This window comes from Crinia signifera, chromosome 5 (genome assembly GCF_055691185.1).
Source record: "Crinia signifera chromosome 5, ASM5569118v1, whole genome shotgun sequence".
NCBI lineage: Eukaryota > Metazoa > Chordata > Amphibia > Anura > Myobatrachidae > Crinia > Crinia signifera.
In genome coordinates, this window is record NC_139221.1 from 287,995,189 (window position 1) to 288,016,012 (window position 20,824).

General features: G+C 45.3%; 2 protein-coding genes across 2 annotated transcripts in view; one reads left to right on the top strand and one right to left on the bottom strand.

Moving 5' to 3' along the window:
• Positions 1-14,298, bottom strand: part of LOC146081165 (patched domain-containing protein 3-like) — a 43,490-nt gene extending 29,192 nt beyond the window's left edge. The window contains exon 1 of the mRNA XM_083189178.1: positions 13,538-14,298. Coding sequence (XP_083045304.1) covers positions 13,538-14,290 — 753 coding nt within the window. The 5' untranslated portion in view covers positions 14,291-14,298. The remainder of the gene's footprint in view (positions 1-13,537) is intronic.
• LOC146005813 (mycolipanoate synthase-like) overlaps positions 5,023-20,824 on the top strand; it is an 85,086-nt gene continuing 69,284 nt past the window's right edge. Inside the window, exon 1 of the mRNA XM_083145238.1 lies at positions 5,023-5,239. The gene's annotated coding sequence lies outside the window, so the exon portion shown is untranslated. The remainder of the gene's footprint in view (positions 5,240-20,824) is intronic.

Below are 20,824 nucleotides of genomic sequence, written 5' to 3' on the forward strand. Positions count from 1 at the left end.
AAATTCGAGTGTGCATTCCATTAAGCAGTTTATGAACTGCGATACAGTTTACTGCATTTATATGCTGCAATGTTCCTGTAACCTTCAGTATATCGGTCGAACCACACGTAGTTTAAAAAGTCGTTTCAGAGAACACAGGAACAATATACTCAAAATATTTTTGACAGTGTATCTTTTCACAGTGTATCCCGTCATTTTTCTGAAGTCCATGAAGGAAACCCCAAAGATATCGTATTTTCAGGTATTGAACATATCACAACTACCAAAAGAGGAGGCGACAGATTCAAGAGGTTATGCCTAGCTGAATCCTCTTGGATCTTTAAATTAGACACACTTAGCCCCTCAGGTCTGAATGAAGCCTTGGATTTTTCTTGGTTAGAGTAAAATGAGTAGCTTGCGGGTCATTCACTGACGATGCATAAGTTGGGGTCTACCACTATGCAGCCGTTAAACTTTCCCTCCCTGCAGTTACCATTGTTACTCTCCAACATATGTACATTATAAACTTCTTGCACATCCATTTCTCCCACTGCTGTGGACTCCTACGTGGATCATAGAGACAGCGAACTACCCTACTAATAAAAAATTAGATATTTGTCCCCCAGTTAAATTTAGGACATCTGAATGACATATGGAATATCAAATTATATAGAGTTGTTCAAGATCACGCAATTACATGTTTGCTTCTCTTCTCTTCTTTTCCCATAAATTCTTGTCCCCCAGATTATTTATAAATTGTGGTACTTCCACGAAGAAATACATCAGATCTATTAAGCTACTAGTCCCTGTTTATACTGTTTATACTGATTTATAACTGTAGAGGTTTACCTAATTTAACATTTACAAGTGACTATCTACATATAAGGACATTTGTCCCATGGAACTATCTGTTTGCTGTCTTTAAACATATATTGTATATTTTACTTAGGAATATGATCTCTTGCTCTCTTTGAATTGTATATATCCCTAAAGATTCTGTACTTATCTGCTAATTTTCTATCTATTAGAATTAATCAACAAGTGGCTGATACAAAGTATCTAGATTATTATGAATATATCTAATTACCAAAAAAATAAAGATTTACATCTGTTTCTAGAGGAAGTGCTGTAATTTTAAATGTATATAACTAGTTTGTACCTTTAATTAATTGTTTATCAAATGATGTTGCCAATTGATCAATTATTGCATTAACTTTTGCCTATAAATATGAAGCACAAGGAATGGCTCATTACAGCTTGAAAAAGTCTCCAGCCTTTGGGAGACGAAACGCATTGCCCCACTTCTGCCAGTGCTACCAGCAGACGAGATTCCGACTTCCGCCCTTACACTCAGAGACCAGCCGCATCAGCCGCATCTACATCCGGCTAGCAGCTCCTTTTCCACCGGCACCGTGGATCTGAGCACTACACCTACACTTGTGAAGCCGCTCGCAGCAGAGCTAACACCCCAGCATACGGACCTCTCATCATCTACGGAGGTGCCATTTCTACTTTTCTCCAGCCAGTGAGCAATACCCAGACTCCCACTCACGAGTGACATCCCGGGACTCCCGCTGCGTAAGCATAATATTAACTTTGCTTTTCCTTTCTTATACTAACTCGCAGGCACCACCGGTACAAATTATACTTGTCAAACACCTGCATGGAAACATTGCTTGTCAGCCCACTTGCTAAATCAGGTTGTTTGGCTCAATAACTTTCCTGTTGCTTCAGGATACTAACCATTGGTCTCTACCAAGCGGCCGTCTCTGAGATATTATTATTGTTCCATATTTTCTAAGCTGGGACGCCAGCAGCTACTACTAAGGAATCCTATTGAGTCTGCTTTTAACCCATTAAGCTTTTTTATTACTCCATATCAGTGCAATATGTATATGTTTTGTGTGTTTTTATACTCCAATTTCTGCTGATTACCCACCTAATTGTTATTGTTATTATTTTTATTGATGTCTTTATATATATAAAATATTCTTGATATATACAGCGTGTCCTCCATCATTGTGCATAGCGTGATTTAACCACTTCATTGGATACTATTTACTACCTCCTCTTGTTGACAGCGCAGTGTATACCCCCCAATCCTCCATTCGCAAGAGATAGAAATCTCTCTTTTCTGAGTCTGGCATTCTAAAGATATTTAATCTTTATTTTCTGTAATTCACACACCAGCGCCGGGGCTCCTGAGAGATCGGCTCATCTCCCGGGAAAAAAACTTCCAGGGTGTCCAATGACTTTCTTCCACATAGTGTATATACATATGCATATCCCATTTGAAATACAGTACACATGATACTTTGTTTGAATTTTTTTTGGGAAAATGTTAATATTATCATAATAAAGGTATAAATGTTTTGAACAAAACTTATCTTGTGGAAGTAAGAGTGCACCCTAAAAAACTGGTTCCCTTTTCTTTTATGTCTGAATCCTGAAATATATTTGAACAAGTGGATAACACCGAATACAAATTATCAGTGGTGCAAGGTCTGCCCTGCACTGGGCTCCACTAGCAGGTGGTGTAATGCCATAGCCAGGTGACTGGCCAAAACATTACCCACCCTAATTAGTCAGCCCAGGGCTATCCTCCGCACCCCTGGTTGGCAGGTGGGATGTTTGATAACTGGTCTAAAAAAGTAATATTGTCCTTTATAGTAGGACTACAGGTCCCAGCAAGCCTGACCCACATGATGGTACTTGGGAGAACCACAGGTACCAGCATGTGCGGAATTAAAGGCCCACTGGTACCTATAGCACCCCTGTAAAAGAAATACAAAAAAAAAACAAATACTGTTTTTAAAATATATTATTAAACTGCATCTTCATTCTTCACCTGGGGTGGCAGCCTTTCACGCTCTTTTGCAAAGCCGCCGCCTCCCGGGGCTTCAGCATCTTCATCTGTGTTCTTTACCTGGGGTGGCTTCAGGAGCGCTTTTCTGGTCCTCCTCCACCTTCAGACTGCCTGCCCCCTGTCTTGTGCTTGCTAATATAGCCAGCTCAAGGGGGTGGGGCTAAGATGCGTCTGGCAATGGGCATGCTATGGTAGCAGGCATTGGTGGCGCTGGTAGTGGGCAACAGCAGTAGCGGTATTCACTGCCATTGCCTGCTACCCCCTGCCGCCCGGTACTGCCAGCGCCGCTGCCGGCATCACAGTCTGTGCATCAAACTTCTAATGATGAGCAGGCAATCAGACTGAGAATTTACCTACTCAGGCTGAAGCGTGGGGCTGTCCCTGATGGCGATGGTCATCGGGCTGATTAAATGTGTAAAAAATAGAAATAAACGATTGGGTTCTGCTGTGGAACCATGAGTCCCAGCAAGCCTGGCTCGCATATGGGGACTTGGAGAACCACAAGTCCCAGTATGCAGCCCATTAATGGGCTTGCTGGGACTCTTAGTTCCACAGCAGAACCAATAGTTAAATAAATACACACTGACACCAGAAAAATAGAAGTTTATTGCCCTCATTCATACAAATATTTACCTATCTTGACACATACTGTAGGTAGGTCTCCTCCGTCCATCCGATGGTCCTGAAGAAATCCAATATGGGTACCTGTGGAAGGAATCCATACTTACCAGGGTCCTTCGGGGTAGATTGCATCCTCTTCATTCCCAGTAGCATCCATGGGTCTTGGCAAAAAAAAACAGAATGAATCACCCTGCACCAGTACGAACTGTCAGGAGGAGATGCAGGATGTTTGTTTACATCATGCGGCTCCGCCTTCCAAATAGCGCTATTGGCCACCTAGCCGCACCTAGCAGCCAATCAGGAGTTGCTAGGCCTCTCCACCCCCGTACGACCCCTTTTCACTCCCAGCGATGGCCCCACCCTCCTGCCTCACTGAGCTGGGCAGCCAGAGTCGGCAAGTATGGCCTTGTGTATGGGGGGCCTTTCGTTTACACCAGTGGTCGCCAACCTGTCACTCGTCCCTCCATTGCCCGCCACCGCCTTCCCCTGAGACAGACGCTAGAGGTCATATTTCACCTCTAGCATCTGACAGGGAGCACAGCGCTGCAGCGCTGTGCTCCTTGTCAGATGCTAGAGGTAAAATGTGACCTCTAGCATCTGTCTCCTTCGAGGAGTGCAGCGAGATAAGGCGGTAGCGGGCAGGAAGGCAGGCAGAGATCATTAACCCGGGGCAACAATCGTTAACCCATGGCAACAAGCATTAACTACTGGCAACAAGCATTAATCCCTGGCAATGAGTATTGACCCCTGGCAATGAGTGGGTACTTTAAAATTAATAAGAAGCCTTATGGGACACGGGGTTACCCTGGTTGATTCCCAAGGCTGCGAATTGGCTGTCTTGCAAGTCCACCAGACCCCGCCCATCGAATACTGGGCCGCCCTCCCCTCCTCGCAGTGTGGATTTACCCGCACTGGCTGCGAATGGATTTTTAACATAAACATCCATTCGCATTGTAGGGGGAACCACCCCCATCTATCGATGGTCGCCGAATGATGGCGAAGGTTCACGCATATCTAAAGTTACTCACAGGTCACTTAGGTATGCGTGCACCCTCAGTGATGTCAGCTGCCAGCGTCACCGTGATTTACATGGGAAATCACTGGGCGTTCCCATGGTGAAATAGCCCGGTCTTCCGCCGTAAGCCCCCCCCCCCCCATGCCCCCTGGGTGCAATCGTGAATTAACTTTAGTACATAGTGGGTGTAACCCCTGGGTAGAATGCCTGTATTTAAAACTCATATCCTATGTTAAATACTAGTAAACATATGAACTAACTAAATGTAGTGTTCTGTATGGCTATGTTTTTTAAAAATGTATATATATATTTTGGTGTGTTGGTGACACTGTATATGTCAGATTTCATTGATGGCAGTGGAATTAATTGTTGGATGCTATATACACAGTTCACAGATGTTGCTGACAGTTGAAGATAGGGCGTAGTGATATACAGCTGGGAGTGATTTGCCCTGTCAGAGGAGAAGGGGCAGAGGGAAAGAGAAAAGAGAGGCGTACAGGATGAGGTACCTGTGAGGACTCTATAAAAAGACTGTCCTGTGTTTAAGAGGGAGAGCTGTGAGGTACCTGTAAGTGAGGGACAGAGACCAGTACTCTCACTAGGAGAAAGGTGAGGCATTCCTGTGCCTGCAGATGGAGCTACACCCGGCATGTCAGTTTGCTCAGAGTAGGAGATGGAGGAGCCAGGATAAAGTAGCCAGCCCTTAACATGAGAACTCATTGGAGGATGCTGGACAGAGGGACAGAGGAGGGAGAGTGGTGAGTTAAGCTGGGTACACATATGTACAATTTCATTTTTCTTGCGACCGTTCGATCGACCGAATACACGTTCGGCCGTCCAAAACATACGACCGTTCTGCGCGTACACATATGTACAATTTTACTTGCGACGTCCGATGTACTCCCGTCCAAACAATCGCAAGAAGAAGTATATGAGAGACCCTGTAACCCTTTGCCTGCTGTTTTAACTAATGTGTGTTTAATGCCTCACTGCCCAACACTTTAGAGGCATCACTTTAAGACATTAATCAATGTTGAAGTTTTAATAGTGTGTTATGGTGCCCTGCAAAGAGCTTCCAGCACACTCTATTAAAACTTCAACATTGATTAATGTCTTAAAGTGATGCCTCTAAAGTGTTGGGCAGTGAGGCATTAAACACACATTAGTTAAAACAGCAGGCAAAGGGTTACAGGGTCTCTCATAATGCAGCATACCACCGTGCTTTGTCACTGTCAAGCATATCGATCGAACATGCGTACACACTTTACTTTTGTTCCGATATGGAGCCGTCCTGTCGGATGAAATATTAAGCAGCAAAGAACCTTCGACCGACCGACCGTGGACGGCCAAGAGCGTTTTTGGCCGTTTATCGATCGCACAGCAGCAATTGGGACAGCGTACACACCTATACAATCGAACGGCCGTTTGCCCCCAGATTGGAAGAACGGCCCGACGATTGTATATATGTGTACCTAGCTTTAGACCACCCTCAGAGTCCCATATTAGGCCGAAAAGGTGCAGCTTGACGTTGAGTGACAAGTGACACCTGGAGTCACATAGCAGATACATTGCAGAAGGGGTGACAGACTCCTACAGTAATGTTTCCCAAGCCTTTGCCAGAGATAATGATGGTTATTCGTGCCCCAAGTTGTGCACAACTACAGAAAGCTAATTTACAGTGACCGTGAAACACTGACAGGGACGTTATAGCTGCGCACACAGAGAGAGGTAATGTACAGTGACAGAGCGTTATAGCTGCGCACAGAGAGAGGAGTAAGTTACACTGCAGCAGTAGAGACTCTTGGCTGACAGACCTCAGGGCTAATCAGTCTACAGCGCATCTGTGAGAATACATTTGTTACCAGCTATCTGCCTGGGACACTTAACTAAGGGAGGATAATTACAGTCACAGGGAGAGAGACAGATTTGAGCAGTAAAGTATTATATTGTACTGATGGTACTCAAGGAAGAAAGTGGATTTGGCTCAATTTCGAACACAAGTTACCTCAGAAAAGTCCTCTTATTGCACTGAGATAGTGACATTATTTCTTCACATCTATAACAGTACTGAGGGAAAGCACTAAGTAGTTATTTCTAGCTACTATCATACTGAACACTATTCTGATCCCAAGAGAGAGTGACAGCGTCAATGACAGTACAAGCCTACATGTAGGATACAATATTGCCAAGAGGAGAATATTGCCTTTGGTATTAGAGACCCTGTGGTGGATTACAAATACTTCATAGAAGTTATACTCCTATTATTCCCGTACTCCCCTTACAGGACTCAGATGGGCACAGTAGTGACTTAGGAAATCCAGCAACAAATATGAGGAACGCTACAAAATAATCCAAGCGCTTATATTTTTAGAACTAGTGTACACTTGCAAATACTTATATTATTGCGCAATAATAATTCAAGGTTAATTAATATGGTACTCTTTACCTAGCACGGCGCCCATCGCGGTCATCGCGGGCATTGAATGCACTAAAAAATCGGGTGCGACGCGACCGACGCGATGCCCGCGATTTCCCATAGGGACCAATGTTAAATTTCTCAATTGACCCGATTTTACTGTTCAATGCCTCAATTGACACGATTTTTCCATAGGAATCAATGTTAAATGGCCCACAGAGGCCAAATAGCCACCCTGAAGTGTGAAATGGCCCCCACAATTGTTAACGCCACCCCACGATCAACGTGAACCCGAAGCGTGGCGAGCGCAGCGAGCCCGCGAGGGGCGGCGGTACGCGTCCTACGACCTTTTCATACCCCCACTATTCACGTCGGCGTGGAGTTGAGAATAGAATAGTGTGGAGAGCGCAGCGAGCCACCGAGCCCGAAGCGTGGCGAGCGCAGCGAGCCCCGCGAGGGGACGAGGATACCTGTGAAGCCCGCGAAGGGACGCGTTTACCTGTGAAGGTATCCGCGTCCCCTCGCGGGGCTCGCTGCGCTTCGCAACGCTTCGGGCTCGGTGGCTCGCTGCGCTCGCCACACTATTCTATTCTCAACTCCACGCCAACGTGGATAGTGGGGGTATGAAAAGGTCGGAGGACGCGTACCGCCGCCCCTCGCGGGCTCGCTGCGCTCGCCACGCTTCGGGTTGACGTTGATCGTGGGGTGGCTTTAACAATTGTGGGGGCCATTTCACACTTCAGGGTGCCTATTTGCCCTCTGTGGGCCATTTAACATTGTTTCCTATGGAAAAATCGTGTCAATTGAGGCATTGAACAGTAAAATCGGGTCAATTGAGAAATTTAACATTGTTCCCTATGGGAAATCGCGGGCATCGCGTCAGTCGCGTCGCACCCGATTTTTAGTGCATTCAATGGCCGCGATGCCCGCGATTTTTTTACCTACGATGCCCACGATCAAAATCGTGGGCGCCGTGCTAGGTAAAGAGTACCATTAATATCTATTTATTTATTGGAGTTGGAAACTGTTCTAATTCCACTGTGTCTGAAGTGAGATGTGTTATATGTTTTAGCATACTACCTTAGGAATGTATAATCTTTTTATTACAAGGAGGCATCTATGAAGTATACTAAGCCGGAATACTCTGCAAACGTCCCAGTCAAATAAAATGTTGGTGGAGGTTGATGCCCTTGTCTCAGCTATGTCTGATGTGTGTATTTATTTATGTCAATGATATTATGGTTATGTAAATGAGCTGTAACTTTAGGGGTTACTTAATCTGTCTGAGGGTGATTCCCCAAGTTCGCCCTAATATCATCATCTAAATATTCCGATAGTCGTACCCTATAACACCAAATCTTGGGGTGGAGGCACTTGATAGCACCTACACATACTCAGTGCAGAAGGCAGTGTTACATGGGGATAATTTCAGGCGTACTGTAATTACATTTTGTGGATACTGATTATTAATACATAGGTCACTGAATGATAGTTTATTACTGCATCTAATATTTTACTAACAGTGGGGGCAGCACGGATGGTTAGCATTACTGCCTCACAGCACTGAGGTCATGGGTTCGATCCCCAGCATGGCTCTATCTGTGCGGAGTTTGTATATTCTCCCCGTACTTGCGTGGGTTTCCTCCGGGTTCTCCAGTTTCCTCCCACAATCCAAAAATATACAGATAGGTTAATTGGTTTCCAACAAAATTAACCCTAGTATGTCTGTGTGTGCATGTAGGGAATATAGATTGTAAGCTCCACTGGGGCAGGGACTGATGTGAATGTTACAATATTATCTGTAAAGCACTGCATAATATGTATGCACTATATAAGAAACTGTTAATAAATAAATAAACAATACTAATATTGTATATACAAATTTTATTGTAGTTTGTATGAGATGAGCATTGCCTTACATCTATTGTTGCCTGAGGCAGCAGGATTAATGGGCCAAACTCTGTGTTCATGATCATGAAATATCTATATAATAAGTTGAAGAGTGTGTGTGCGTGCGTGTGTGCGTGTGTGCGTGTGTACGTGTCTGTCGCATTGCAGACACACTGTAGCACTCAGAGCCACCAAATTCAGCATCAAGATACCTCTGGACCCGGTGGTGTGCACGTCAAAGCCGTTTTTGGGAACATTCACTTAGAAATTAAAAAAAACACCAAGTTTTAGTTTGCCTTCATTGATGATATTGGAAAAAGATTGACAATCTGGGAATGAATTCATTGCTGTCATTGAGTATGAATGACACATTCTAACATTATGGTGAAGGCTTTAAACAATTAGGAATAATTGAGGATATACACATACCTCCGAACATTACCCTCTCCAGGAATGACACATTGCTCTGTTTCTGAACTTCCCTCAATGGGCAGTATTCAATGAGGCTGATTCACCATGTTTTATGGCGATTTTGTGCTATTTTCGTGCTGTAAGGCGATTTTTTTGACAAAAACGGTGAATCACCCTATTCAATGACCAGATGGCGAATACATTTCAAGGTTTTTATCGCCATGATTCACCGAGTAGCAATCGCTATCTTTTTATGGTGAAGTGGAATGTGAACTTTTAAAATAAAGTGTTTTGTTTTTTACATTTGGTGTCAAAAAATCAGGAATTTTATTCTGAGGAGGGGCATGCTATTTTTATTCATGTGCTGTAAGCACATGAACATATATTTAATAAAATATATATTTTTTTTTTTTACACAGAGCAGCCAGCAGGGGGCAGGGAGCCGGGCCGCTCATTAGATATTCATATATTCACTGCACCCGATCATTACATATGCACGATCGGGAGTAGTGAATACCCGGTCCCATGTTGGCTATCCCGGGGGGCAGCCTGTGCTGCCTGGGTCCCGGAGAGCCCACCTCCCCCCCACAAACGTTCTGGGGCAGGCAGGGAGACTTCCATCTCCCTACCTCTAACAGCACATACCTCTAACAGACATACCTCTAACAGCACAACACACACCCACATTCACCACACGGATTCAGTATGAAATCCCAGCGGTCGGGATCCCGGCGTTCAAAATCCCGACGCCGGAATCCCGACCGCTGAAATCCCGACAAGGGGGGGACGTGGATCGCCCCCCCTTGTGGGCTCGCAGCGGGCTCGGTGCCTCGCTTCGCTCGGCACACTAATTTATTTTCCCTCCAGGGGTGTCGTGGGCACCCACGGAGGGAGAAAGTGTCGGGATTTCGGCGGTCGGGGATCCGGTGTCGGGATTCTGAACGCCGGGATCCCGACCGCTGGGATTTTAACTGCATCCCCACCACACACACCCAAAAAACAGTACAACACACAAAACACACACATACACATACTGTATATATATATATAGCACACCTCACACACTTACGCATTGGACAGATACATACAACACAACAACCACATACACTACAACACACACAAACACATAAAAAAAGAATTTGCCGTTTATTTAACAGTCTATACGGCAAATAAAACCTGTACCTAATGTACCGTATTTTTCTTTTTTTCCCATATCCGTCTCTGCGATCCCCGGCCAGTTGCACTGAGAAATATTTGTCCTGGCCAATGCACCCGTTGATCAATACAAAGTGGGTACACTGCACTCACCCTGTTAGTCAGTTGGATGTTAGGCACTGCTCTGCCTTAAGGGTTTCCCAGACTCTTTTGGTTCATAGATAATGTTTGGTCGATGGGCATGAGCGCTGCATGTATTTGTTTGAATGTTATGAGTGTAAGAAGTTGAAGAATAAGACTGAGATGAAGATTTGTCACGTTATAGTGTACAATTTACTCAATAAATCCTGAAATAAATATGTGTACATAGAAGTACAGTACAATCAATAAATGAAAGTAGGATTAAAAAATAAATTCTGATTCAAACTGATAATTGTTTGGATGGGGGTGGGTTTCGAAATAAATCTATAGGTGGAGGGGTGTGTGGATATTGTGGGCATAATTGAGTATGTCATACAGTAGGTGCTAAATCTCAGGAGTGGATGTGGAATTCATCAACACAAACAAGTTATCAACTCAGGAGCAGTGTTCCCTCTAAGCTGTGCGCACGTGCCCGCGCACACACCTTGACGAGCGTGCGCACAGACATTACAACTGAGCGCACAAAGCAGCAGTGGTCCCTTTTTGCAGTTGTGGACTCAATTAATGTGTGTTTCACCCATTAACTACATTGTGTACTGTATTTTGAATGTGTAAATGTTTAATATCATTTTGAAGTAAAGTTAACACAAATGCTGAACGTCATTTTCCAGTTATATATCAGTGACGCACAAAAATGTAAGCTTCATTCCAAAGTTGCACAGCCAAAGTCTTTAGCCGCACACAGCCTTCATAAAATTAGAGGGAACATTGCTCAGGAGCGTTGTGTTTCAAACAACAACACCACACCTGATTGCCGTCATTGAGTATCAATGCAAACACATTCTAACATTATAGTGGAATCTTTAACAAATTACAATCTTAGGTCTTTGGCACAGCATACTGTAAGATGACATTTTTCAGCAATTTTGGAAATAAAAAAAAACAAGGTTTTCCCGGGCAATGCCAGGCGGGTCAGCTAGTAATAAATATACTAAAGTCTTTCAGAATGTGCAGTGCAATAAAGGGATAAATGTAAAATAGAAATATACTTAAAGGTATTTTCTAAAGAAATGTGTGCAACAGTAAAAATATAAGGGTCTATGTACTAAACCTTGGAGAGAGATAAAGTGGACCGATAATACCAGCCAACAACCCCTAACTGGCATTTTTCAAAAAGGTATGTGACGTGGCAGTTCGGAGCTGACTGGTACTTTATCTCTCTCCTCTTTGTCTCTCTTTCAAAGGCTCAGATAGAACATAGATCCCATTGGTTTTTTTTGTTTGAGTGACCCTAAATTTAGACATATTTTACAATAAGAAAATCAGGATAATCTAACTGCGCTTTTTAATAAAAAAATTTTGGTTGACATGAAAGAATTTGAATTTACACAATAGTGAATATTAAAAGGTGAATTTAAAATCACAAAAATACGTAAACCTAATACATCAAACAATACACAAAATCATATATTGATGCCACAGGGCTAGGAATACAAATAGAATAGTATTGTATTGCATAGTACAATTACAAACTATAAAAGGTGGTCTCTTTGTTAACGTCCCCACCAGGAACAAAATGCGTTAGAGATCAGGAGGACGGACCCGGTACTTTACCACCAAAAGTTTGATTGCTGGATTGCTTATTCAAAAACCTATTTTCGGGATCTTATCGAAGGGAATTGAGACCGCACCAGCAACTGCAGCTGCTGCGGACACTGATTCATAGGGTGTGGATCGTTATATCGGCCACACTTAGGTCGAGAGTCATTAGGTCGACACCGTTGGGTCGACAAGTGGGAAGGTCGACAGGTGTCTAGGTCGACATAGGTGAAGGTCGACAAGTGTCTAGGTCGACAGGACAAGGTTGACATGGGTTTAGGTCGACATAGCGTTAGGTCGACATGGGTTAGGTCGACAGGTCGGAAGGTCGACATGTTTTTTTTGTTTTTTTTTTTACCCGAATGTCGACACAGTCGACTTGGACACAGCTGGAACTCAACCGCAGCCCCTTGTTTCGCTCGTGATGCTCCGGGCACAGTGTGCTCAGCACACTATTTTATTCTCCCACCACGCCCTAGTGGATGGTAGGGCATGAAATACCGCCTGTCGGCACATGTCGGCTCAAAAAACAGTAAAAAAAACCTTCCGACCTGTCGACCTAACCCAAGTCGACCTAATGCTATGTCGACCTAAACCCATGTCAACCTTGTCCTTTGTCGACATAGACACCAGTTGACCTTCCCACCTGTCGACCTAATGACTGTCGACCTAATCCCGATTCATACTACCAGCCGAGCGCCAGCCGAGTGCACGAACCTGCCGCACTCTTCATAGGGCAACCGCTTACAATCAGCCACAGCGCAGAGACCGGCTCCCGGTCCCCCAGTGGCCTATCATCTCCCGCATTCAGGTAACAGGCTGATACACTCAGCACACTGTCTGCCCTAATTGTGGATTACAAACACAACAGCCGTATTAACCTCCAAGGGGAAAACAATCTTTTTCTACATCACTTCTAAGCAAGTTCTACACAGATATGTGACTGATAGAGATCTACCTTTTATAGTTTGTTATTGTACTTTGCAAATACTATTATATTTGTATTCCTAGCCCTGTGGCATCAATATACTGTATGTTTTTTTTAATGAACGTTCACTATGTTTATAGTGTATTGTTTGACGTATTAGGTTTAACTATTTTTGTGATTATAAATTTATTTTTTAATATTGTGTAGTTTTAAATTCTTTCATGGCAACCACAAAATGAATTAAGATGCGCGGTTAGACTATCCCAATTTGTAGTTTTATAATTATTCTCTATGAGATGAATATTTGATGTTTTCCACATACACCTCGTTCTATCTGCTGCTGTGTTTTTTTAGTATAGTTAAATAAATATTTTACACTTTCTATTTCTATAAAAAAAATTTTTTTAATCTGAAGCGCCTGATCTAATTCTATGTTCTTATTTTTAAAAATATGCAATACAGCCAAACAAATTTGCAGTATGATATTGATGTAAAATATATAAATCTGTAGCCTACCTTAATTTGTGTGAGTTGCAGTGTGTCTATAGCCTGCGGGATGGATGTGAGAAAGTGCTGGATCCATTGTAGGCTGTTGTTGTGGTCCTGCTCATTGTCTTCTTTCAGGTAATACACTAACCTGATTGCCTGGGCTTTCTGCACAGTATTGTCTGAGTCCAGTGTCACTCCACCCAGGTATATACCAAGGAATGTTGTGTTCTGGAACATTGGGTAAGTTATATTCATTGTCTCTATCAGACTCGCGTTACCTTGCACTGCAGACAGGAGTGGATTGGCAGTAAGACATCTGGGTCCCTGTATTTCTGCACACAGTTGCTGGAAATTCAGGCTCACATCAGCTCCTGCTTGTGTCGTGGAGATGTCCAGGTTCTGCACCATCTCATCCAGCTTCAGCAGCTCTGTGAATGTGGCTGTATCTAGGACATTATCGGACACACTGACAGCAATGAGCGAGACAAATGATCCTTCTGTATATAGCCGCTGTGCAGAAAACTGGCCAAAGTCATTGGTGGGAAAATGCTCCCGGACAAATTCTCGATCAGATTTAGCTGGACCTCCAAGGGGTGTGAACTGGCCTTCTATGTCATTGGCTTGTCTCTGGGGTAAAAAGTAAAAGCCAGCTCCCAGTCCAGCAGATACAACAAGAGGAATAATTAGGAACCACCATGGGTACCTTGCCACCAGCTTACCAAGCCCACTGAATAAGCGAGAGAGGGGTTTCTGTAAACAGTCTGTCTTACACCGGGACATGATCAATTTCCTGTTATCTCACAAAGAAGGAAGACAGGAGAGTAAAAGGCCAGCATTGTTAGTTACAATGACGAATAGCATAATATCCTGGGCAAACCAGACAGTATCTAGGGAGCTGATTATATATTATAACTTTATATCCTGGCAACTAATAAAGGACAGCTGGCTTTGACCTTTGAAGCATTACCTTAGCGTCCCTGATAACAATATTGATTTTTTCATCTACAGCATGAGGTAGGAGAAAGACTTCTACTGTAATGTGTGGGTTTTATAAATGTACTTCTAAGTAATTTGATAGATCCTGTATCCTGACGTCATTTGGATTTACATGAATAAATGCACGTTTTGGATACAGTAATAATGATGGTGTTGCTATGTTTGTATTGTTAAGTTGCACAAACCTTTAGATACATGGGGCAGACTAGATGGGCCAAGTTTACAAAAATGGCAGACTAGATGGGCCAATTGGTTCTTATCTGCCGTCAAATTGTATGTTTCTATGTAACCTATTATGAAGTGCATAGAAGCATTCGAGGCATAGACTTGTCCCCAGCTCATGGACACACAAAAACAACATCTCCTGTATTGCACATATGAAGAATGGAGCAACCAAAAATAGAACATATTCCAATGGGGAGGGAGATGGTTAGGCAGTGGTAAGGATTAGCGTTAGGCTGCGGGCATGGAGAGTTAGGGCTAGGGGGCAGGCGGAGGGGAAATATACTTTCCTGACCCCTGTCGGTGGGTCCGGCTCTACCAATAGTCAGCTTTAGGCAGCTGCCTAGGGTGCTGGGATCCCAGAGGGCACCATTATGTCACAAAATGAAGAATTTCTTTGAGGAAGGAAGACATCCTTGTTGCACTTAATGCAAGTGGTTGCTGTGGAGCTAATATGCCACTGCCACACTAATTTTTGGGGCTGGGAAGTGGGTACTGGTGGCATTGTGTGGTCAGGGAGGAGGCAGTAAGTTGGAGTTTTGCCTAGGGTGTAGAGAGGCCTTTCTGATCTCCGCCATCCCTACCACCGCTCATCTGTATGTATACAGGGCTGGTGTAAGGCTTTTCAGCACCCTAGGCAAAATGTCAACCTACTGCCCCCTCCCCCACATACTGCCACCAATAACCACTTTCCAGCCCCTTAAGGCTAACATTCCAGAATGGCAAGAAGGCTCCCCAAAATCAGGTGGTCCTACCAGCCCCCTGGGAAGGTGGGCAAGTCGCCTGCTTTCCCTGGAGGCACTCAACACCATCCCATTTACCAGCCACAACAGAGTACATGGAAGAGGGGGCAGCACAGTAGGGAAGTATGCCTAAAGGGAAAGTATGGAGTTGAGGTCTAAAAAGTTCCAAAGGCCACCACTTGCATTAAGTACAACAAGGATCCTCAAATACATTTTTGATTTTTTGATAGGCAGCCCTGGTGGCGCCCCCTAGTTCCCGGCGCCCTAGGCAGCTGCCAAAATCTGCCTAATGGTAGAGCCGGCCCTGTATGTATACCCAATACAAGTCTGGGTAATTAATAAACTATCTGCCCTCTTGATAGGGGAGATATCTCCTAGTTTTAGATCTAGATAAGCCTAACTCAAGGTTTCATGTTGTAGAAATGATTGAGTAAGAAATAATTATAAGTTTACCTAAAAATATGTACACATGTATGTCTGCCTTGTTTATAGAAGTGTGGGGGTATACAGTATGTGTAACTGGCAGCACTGTGGGGCATATCTGTAACTGGCACCATGGGGGCATACTGTATGTGTTATAAAGTTGCGAGGTCATGCCATCTTTTTCAATTGCCTGTGCATGGGATGGGAAATTACTGTCCTAAGTATGAATTTGGAGTGTCTGTGACGGCTGGTGGTGTCACCTCTCCCAGGATGGATCTCTTCACTTTGGCTGTTGGCACTGGCTGTGTGGAAAACAGTGATAAAACAGCAGCGGCTGCTGCTGTGGGTATCCTGCTCTCACTTATGCATATGGATAGCAAATACTGGTTTGTTTTTAAGATCCTGAAAAGGTGCTCAATGGCTACTGCTTGGAGACTTTCACATACTTACGATCGGCATGCCAGTCTTTGAAATTCCAGCATCTGCATTCTGTTCCAGTGACAGGATTCTGGCCAACAATTGGGATTCCAGCACTAGGATTCCATCAGTCGTAACCCAACCACCAGTATATTAACTGCATCCCGTGTAATCACTACCAGCTGCCCCCTTTCCAGAAAGTGCATTGTCCTCTCTATGTCATTCGTTGTTCTGCCTTGTGGTGTTGTGCATTCTGCTCCTAAAGTATGCCGTTATTCTGCATATTGTATTTAGGGAGGCCAATCCCGGGATCGGGATCGGCGGGATCCCGGGATTTTGGCCTAAAATTGCCGGGATTTGAATCCCGGGATTGAAGCTTCCAATCCCGGGATTCCGGGATTAGTAACCCCATTAGTTTTGGTTTAAAGCCGGGCAGCACTGAGCACCAGAATATGGCTCAGACGCTGCCCGGCTGACTGTTTCTTACCCCCGGTGCTGCTGTCGGGAGTTGGGAGGGACTGAGTGCTGTGCTGACAAGCATGCCAGCGCCCAGGCTGCGCAGCGTGAACCCTGACATCACGTCACGCTGTGCAGCCCGGCCGCTGCTCTGCCTGTCAGCACAGCACACTGTCCCAAAGCCGGACAGACGCCCGATGTGCCAACCCCAGCCTTCCGCCCACCCGCCGGAGATAGCCATCCTGCTGCTGCCCTGTCACCACAACCCCCGCCGCCGTGACAGTGCGGGGGGGGCAGCTTTAGGAGAAATTTATATTGTCATCTGGGGGAGGGGCCGTTTTTTTTTTTATTAGGGAGGCCAATCCCGGGATCCCGGTAATCCCGGGATTGAGCATTTTTCAATCCCGAATCCCGGGATTGAAAAAATGCCCCGGGATTGGCATCCCTAATTGTATTCCTGTTTTACTTTTATATTAGAATTATATTATATTATTATGTACTTGTTATTATGCTTTATAGTACTTATGATTTATTTATTTATTGGGTACTTGTTTCCTAGCATGGCACCCAATTTCTGTACGTACGGTACCATACTGAAATCGCATCGCATCGCATGCCACTTTATAGTGACATGCGATGCAATGCGATTTCAGTACCACTCCCATTCCCACTCCCTGGCTCACTGTTAATCCTGCCCCCTGTCACATCCTCACAGAAATCACTCTGAGGTGATTTTATGAGAGGAGTGGAAGTGTATTTGTGAGCTGGTGAATTATAGTTGGTGAATTTTGCATTTTTACTGAAATGGCTGAATTTGTTTTCATTGCCGCAGACGGAGGCAATTGATTTTTTTTCAGCACCATCATCTACTACAGGTGGCGGTGAATTGATACCTAAAGGTGAGCCTTAGAGCAGCACACTTTTTTCCAGAGTGCCGCTTACCCTTCCTCACCTTGGTGAGGTTCATATACTCATGGGCGCAGGAGCTGACATCAATTGAGTATTGTCAGCAACAGCTGGAGATGTCCAAAAAAACAGCTGTACTCACAATAAGTGGATGCGGAGGCTTGCTTGATGGACCTCATGGCAAATAGCGCCATATCAGTGGACCAGTGTCAGGTCCTGTCGCGGCCGCGCCGCCTGCAGAGTATCGCGCCGTGCAGTATACTCACCTAGGAAGGCGCTCCTGTCCCGGCATCGGCTCTCTGCCTCCCCGTCGGTCCCCGCCGCCTCAGCCACGTCCAGGGTTGGGGGTGATTCCCCCGGGGGTCCGGCTAGGTCCGTGGCCGGCTCCCGGGATGGGCGCCGCCATCTTGGTTGTGGCGAGGGAAGCTAGGGGCTGGGTCTGATATAACCTCCCATGGAGGTTGGGCTCATGACGTCACAGGCTAGGGGAATAAAAGGCAGGGCTGCCTAATCCCCAGTGCTGCTGCTACTTCTGACTCAGGTCAGTCCTTGCCTGACAGCCAGTGTGCCCTGTTGGTTTGCCGTGTATCCTGAGGGATCCCTGTCATCTCCTGAGTGCATCTTCAAGTTCCTTTATTCAGCCAAAGTGAGCATCCTAAGTTTCGTTATACCACCAAGTGTGTTCCTAAGTTCCGTTATTCTGCCAAGTGAGCATCCTAAGTTTCGTTATACCAACAAGTGTGTTCCTGAGTTCCGTTATTCTGCCAAGTGAGCATCCTCAGTTTCGTTATACCACCAAGTGTGTTCCTGAGTTCTGTTATCATCTGTCTCGTCCCGGAGACATACGCAAAGCCCCTTGGGAGCTTCCATAAGAGGGCCGCGACCTGCTGGGTGGACGCCGCGAAGTCCAAATCTCCTTGCGGGGATCCCTGGTGAAAACCGCCACCCAGTTAGACTCCGCGCCTCTGCCTGGAAGTCACGCCAAATTCCAAGAGGACTTCTTGCATGAGACGTCAGTATATCAAGCCTGCCATCCTCTCGCCTCCTCTCGCTTCCGTGTCGAGGCCTCCTACCACCGTGGATCCACAACAACCTGGCGTAACAGTTAGCAGCAGCCAAATGGATCCCACAGCGGGGGCTGACTTCAACACGGAGTTACTACAAAGGATCGTGGCCCGTCTAGAGGGCCTAGAGGTTTCGCAAGGACACCTTACCCAAGGTCTTCAAGATATTGCCCACCGTCAGGAGGTAATGCAGGCTTCTGTCTCCCGCGAGGTTCCTGTTCCGCCTACTCCAGACCCGGTTCGACTGGTGAGCTTGCCAACACCTCCCCCCGGGCATTTACATCTGTCTGCGCCCAGTAAATTTGATGGGACCCCTAAATTGTGTAGAGGGTTTCTCAATCAATGTGACGTACAGTTTTCTCTGCTGGCCTCCAGTTTTTCCACCAACAAATCCAGGGTAGCCTACATCGTGTCCCTCTTGTCGGGTGCAGCTCTGGACTGGGTATCTCCCCTTTGGGAGAGGAATGATCCACTCCTGTCAAATTATGAGGACTTCATAATTCAATTTCGAAGGATTTTTGACGAGCCAGGTCGTTCTACCTCGGCAGCCCAAGAAATCATGCGCAGGGGAATCGCTCAGTTGCACAGTACGTCGTCCAGTTTCAGACTTTAGCTTCAGAAGTTGCCTGGAACGAAGAAGCATTGGTATCCGCTTTTTGGAGCGGTCTTTCTGAGAGATTAAAAGATGACCTGGTATCTCGGGATCTGCCTGCCAAACTGGAGGACCTCATCTCCCTCTGTAATAAGATCGACATGAGGTACAGAGAACGTCAGGCAGAGAAAGCTAGAGGAGATCGCTACAGAGGGCCTCTTCCCCCGCTACTCCAAGCATCAACACCACCTCCATCTGACGAACCCATGCAAATAAACCGAGCCCGGCTCACACCCCAAGAGCGTCAGCGACGTTTCCAGGAAAGACTATGTCTATATTGTGGAGATTCCGGGCATCAAGTCGCCCAGTGTTCTCTCCGTCCCAATCCGGTAGTCCAAGGCAAGAATAGAGAGGTAAGACTGGGACAACTCTCTACCCCCTCTGTATTATCTGACTCCATTATTCAAGTCCAACTTTGTTTCACAGGTCAGACGTTGATGACCCAGGCCCTCCTAGACTCCGGAGCTGCGGGAAATTTTATTTCATCTTCTTTTGTTGAGTTGTACTCTGTGCCCATTAAAGATATTGCAAACCCAGTGCGTCTGACTGCTGTCGATGGGAGTTACATTCCTCATGGTCTAATTCTATCCTGCACGACACCCTTATCCCTGAGCATTGGGGCCTTACACCGGGAAGAAATAGAGTTTTTGGTGATCCCTCGAGCCACGTCTCCAGTGGTCCTAGGTCTTCCCTGGCTGCAGAGACACAATCCTCAAATTGATTGGCCCACGATGCAGATAACGGCCTGGGGGTCGGCATGCATTAGTAACTGCTTGGCTAAAGTGACTCCTCTGAGGTCCTCAGGAACCGATAAGAAGTTTCGGATACCACATTCATATTTGTCCTTTGCTGATGTCTTTAGCAAACAAGCAGCGGATGTTCTTCCACCACACCGAGAATGGGATTGTCCCATTGAATTACTTCCTGGCAAGATGCCTCCACGGGGTCGAATCTACCCTCTATCAATTCCCGAGACACAAGCTATGAGTGATTACATTTCTGAGAACTTACAGAAAGGGTTCATTCGACCTTCTTCCTCTCCGGCCGGTGCAGGGTTTTTCTTCGTCAAGAAGAAGGATGGGACTTTAAGACCCTACATCGATTATCGAGGCCTAAACGAAGTTACGATCAAAAACAAGTATCCGTTACCGTTGATCCCGGAATTATTTGATCGGATTAAAGGAGCGGTTATCTTCTCCAAGCTGGACTTAAGAGGGGCCTATAACCTCATCCGTATACGTAAAGGAGACGAGTGGAAAACAGCTTTTAATACCAGGGATGGCCACTATGAGTACTTGGTCATGCCATTTGGTCTAAGCAACGCCCCTGCAGTTTTCCAAAACTTTGTCAATGAAATCTTCCGAGATCTGCTATATCAGTCAGTCGTGGTCTACCTGGACGATATTCTTATTTTTTCAAAGGACTTAGCGACTCA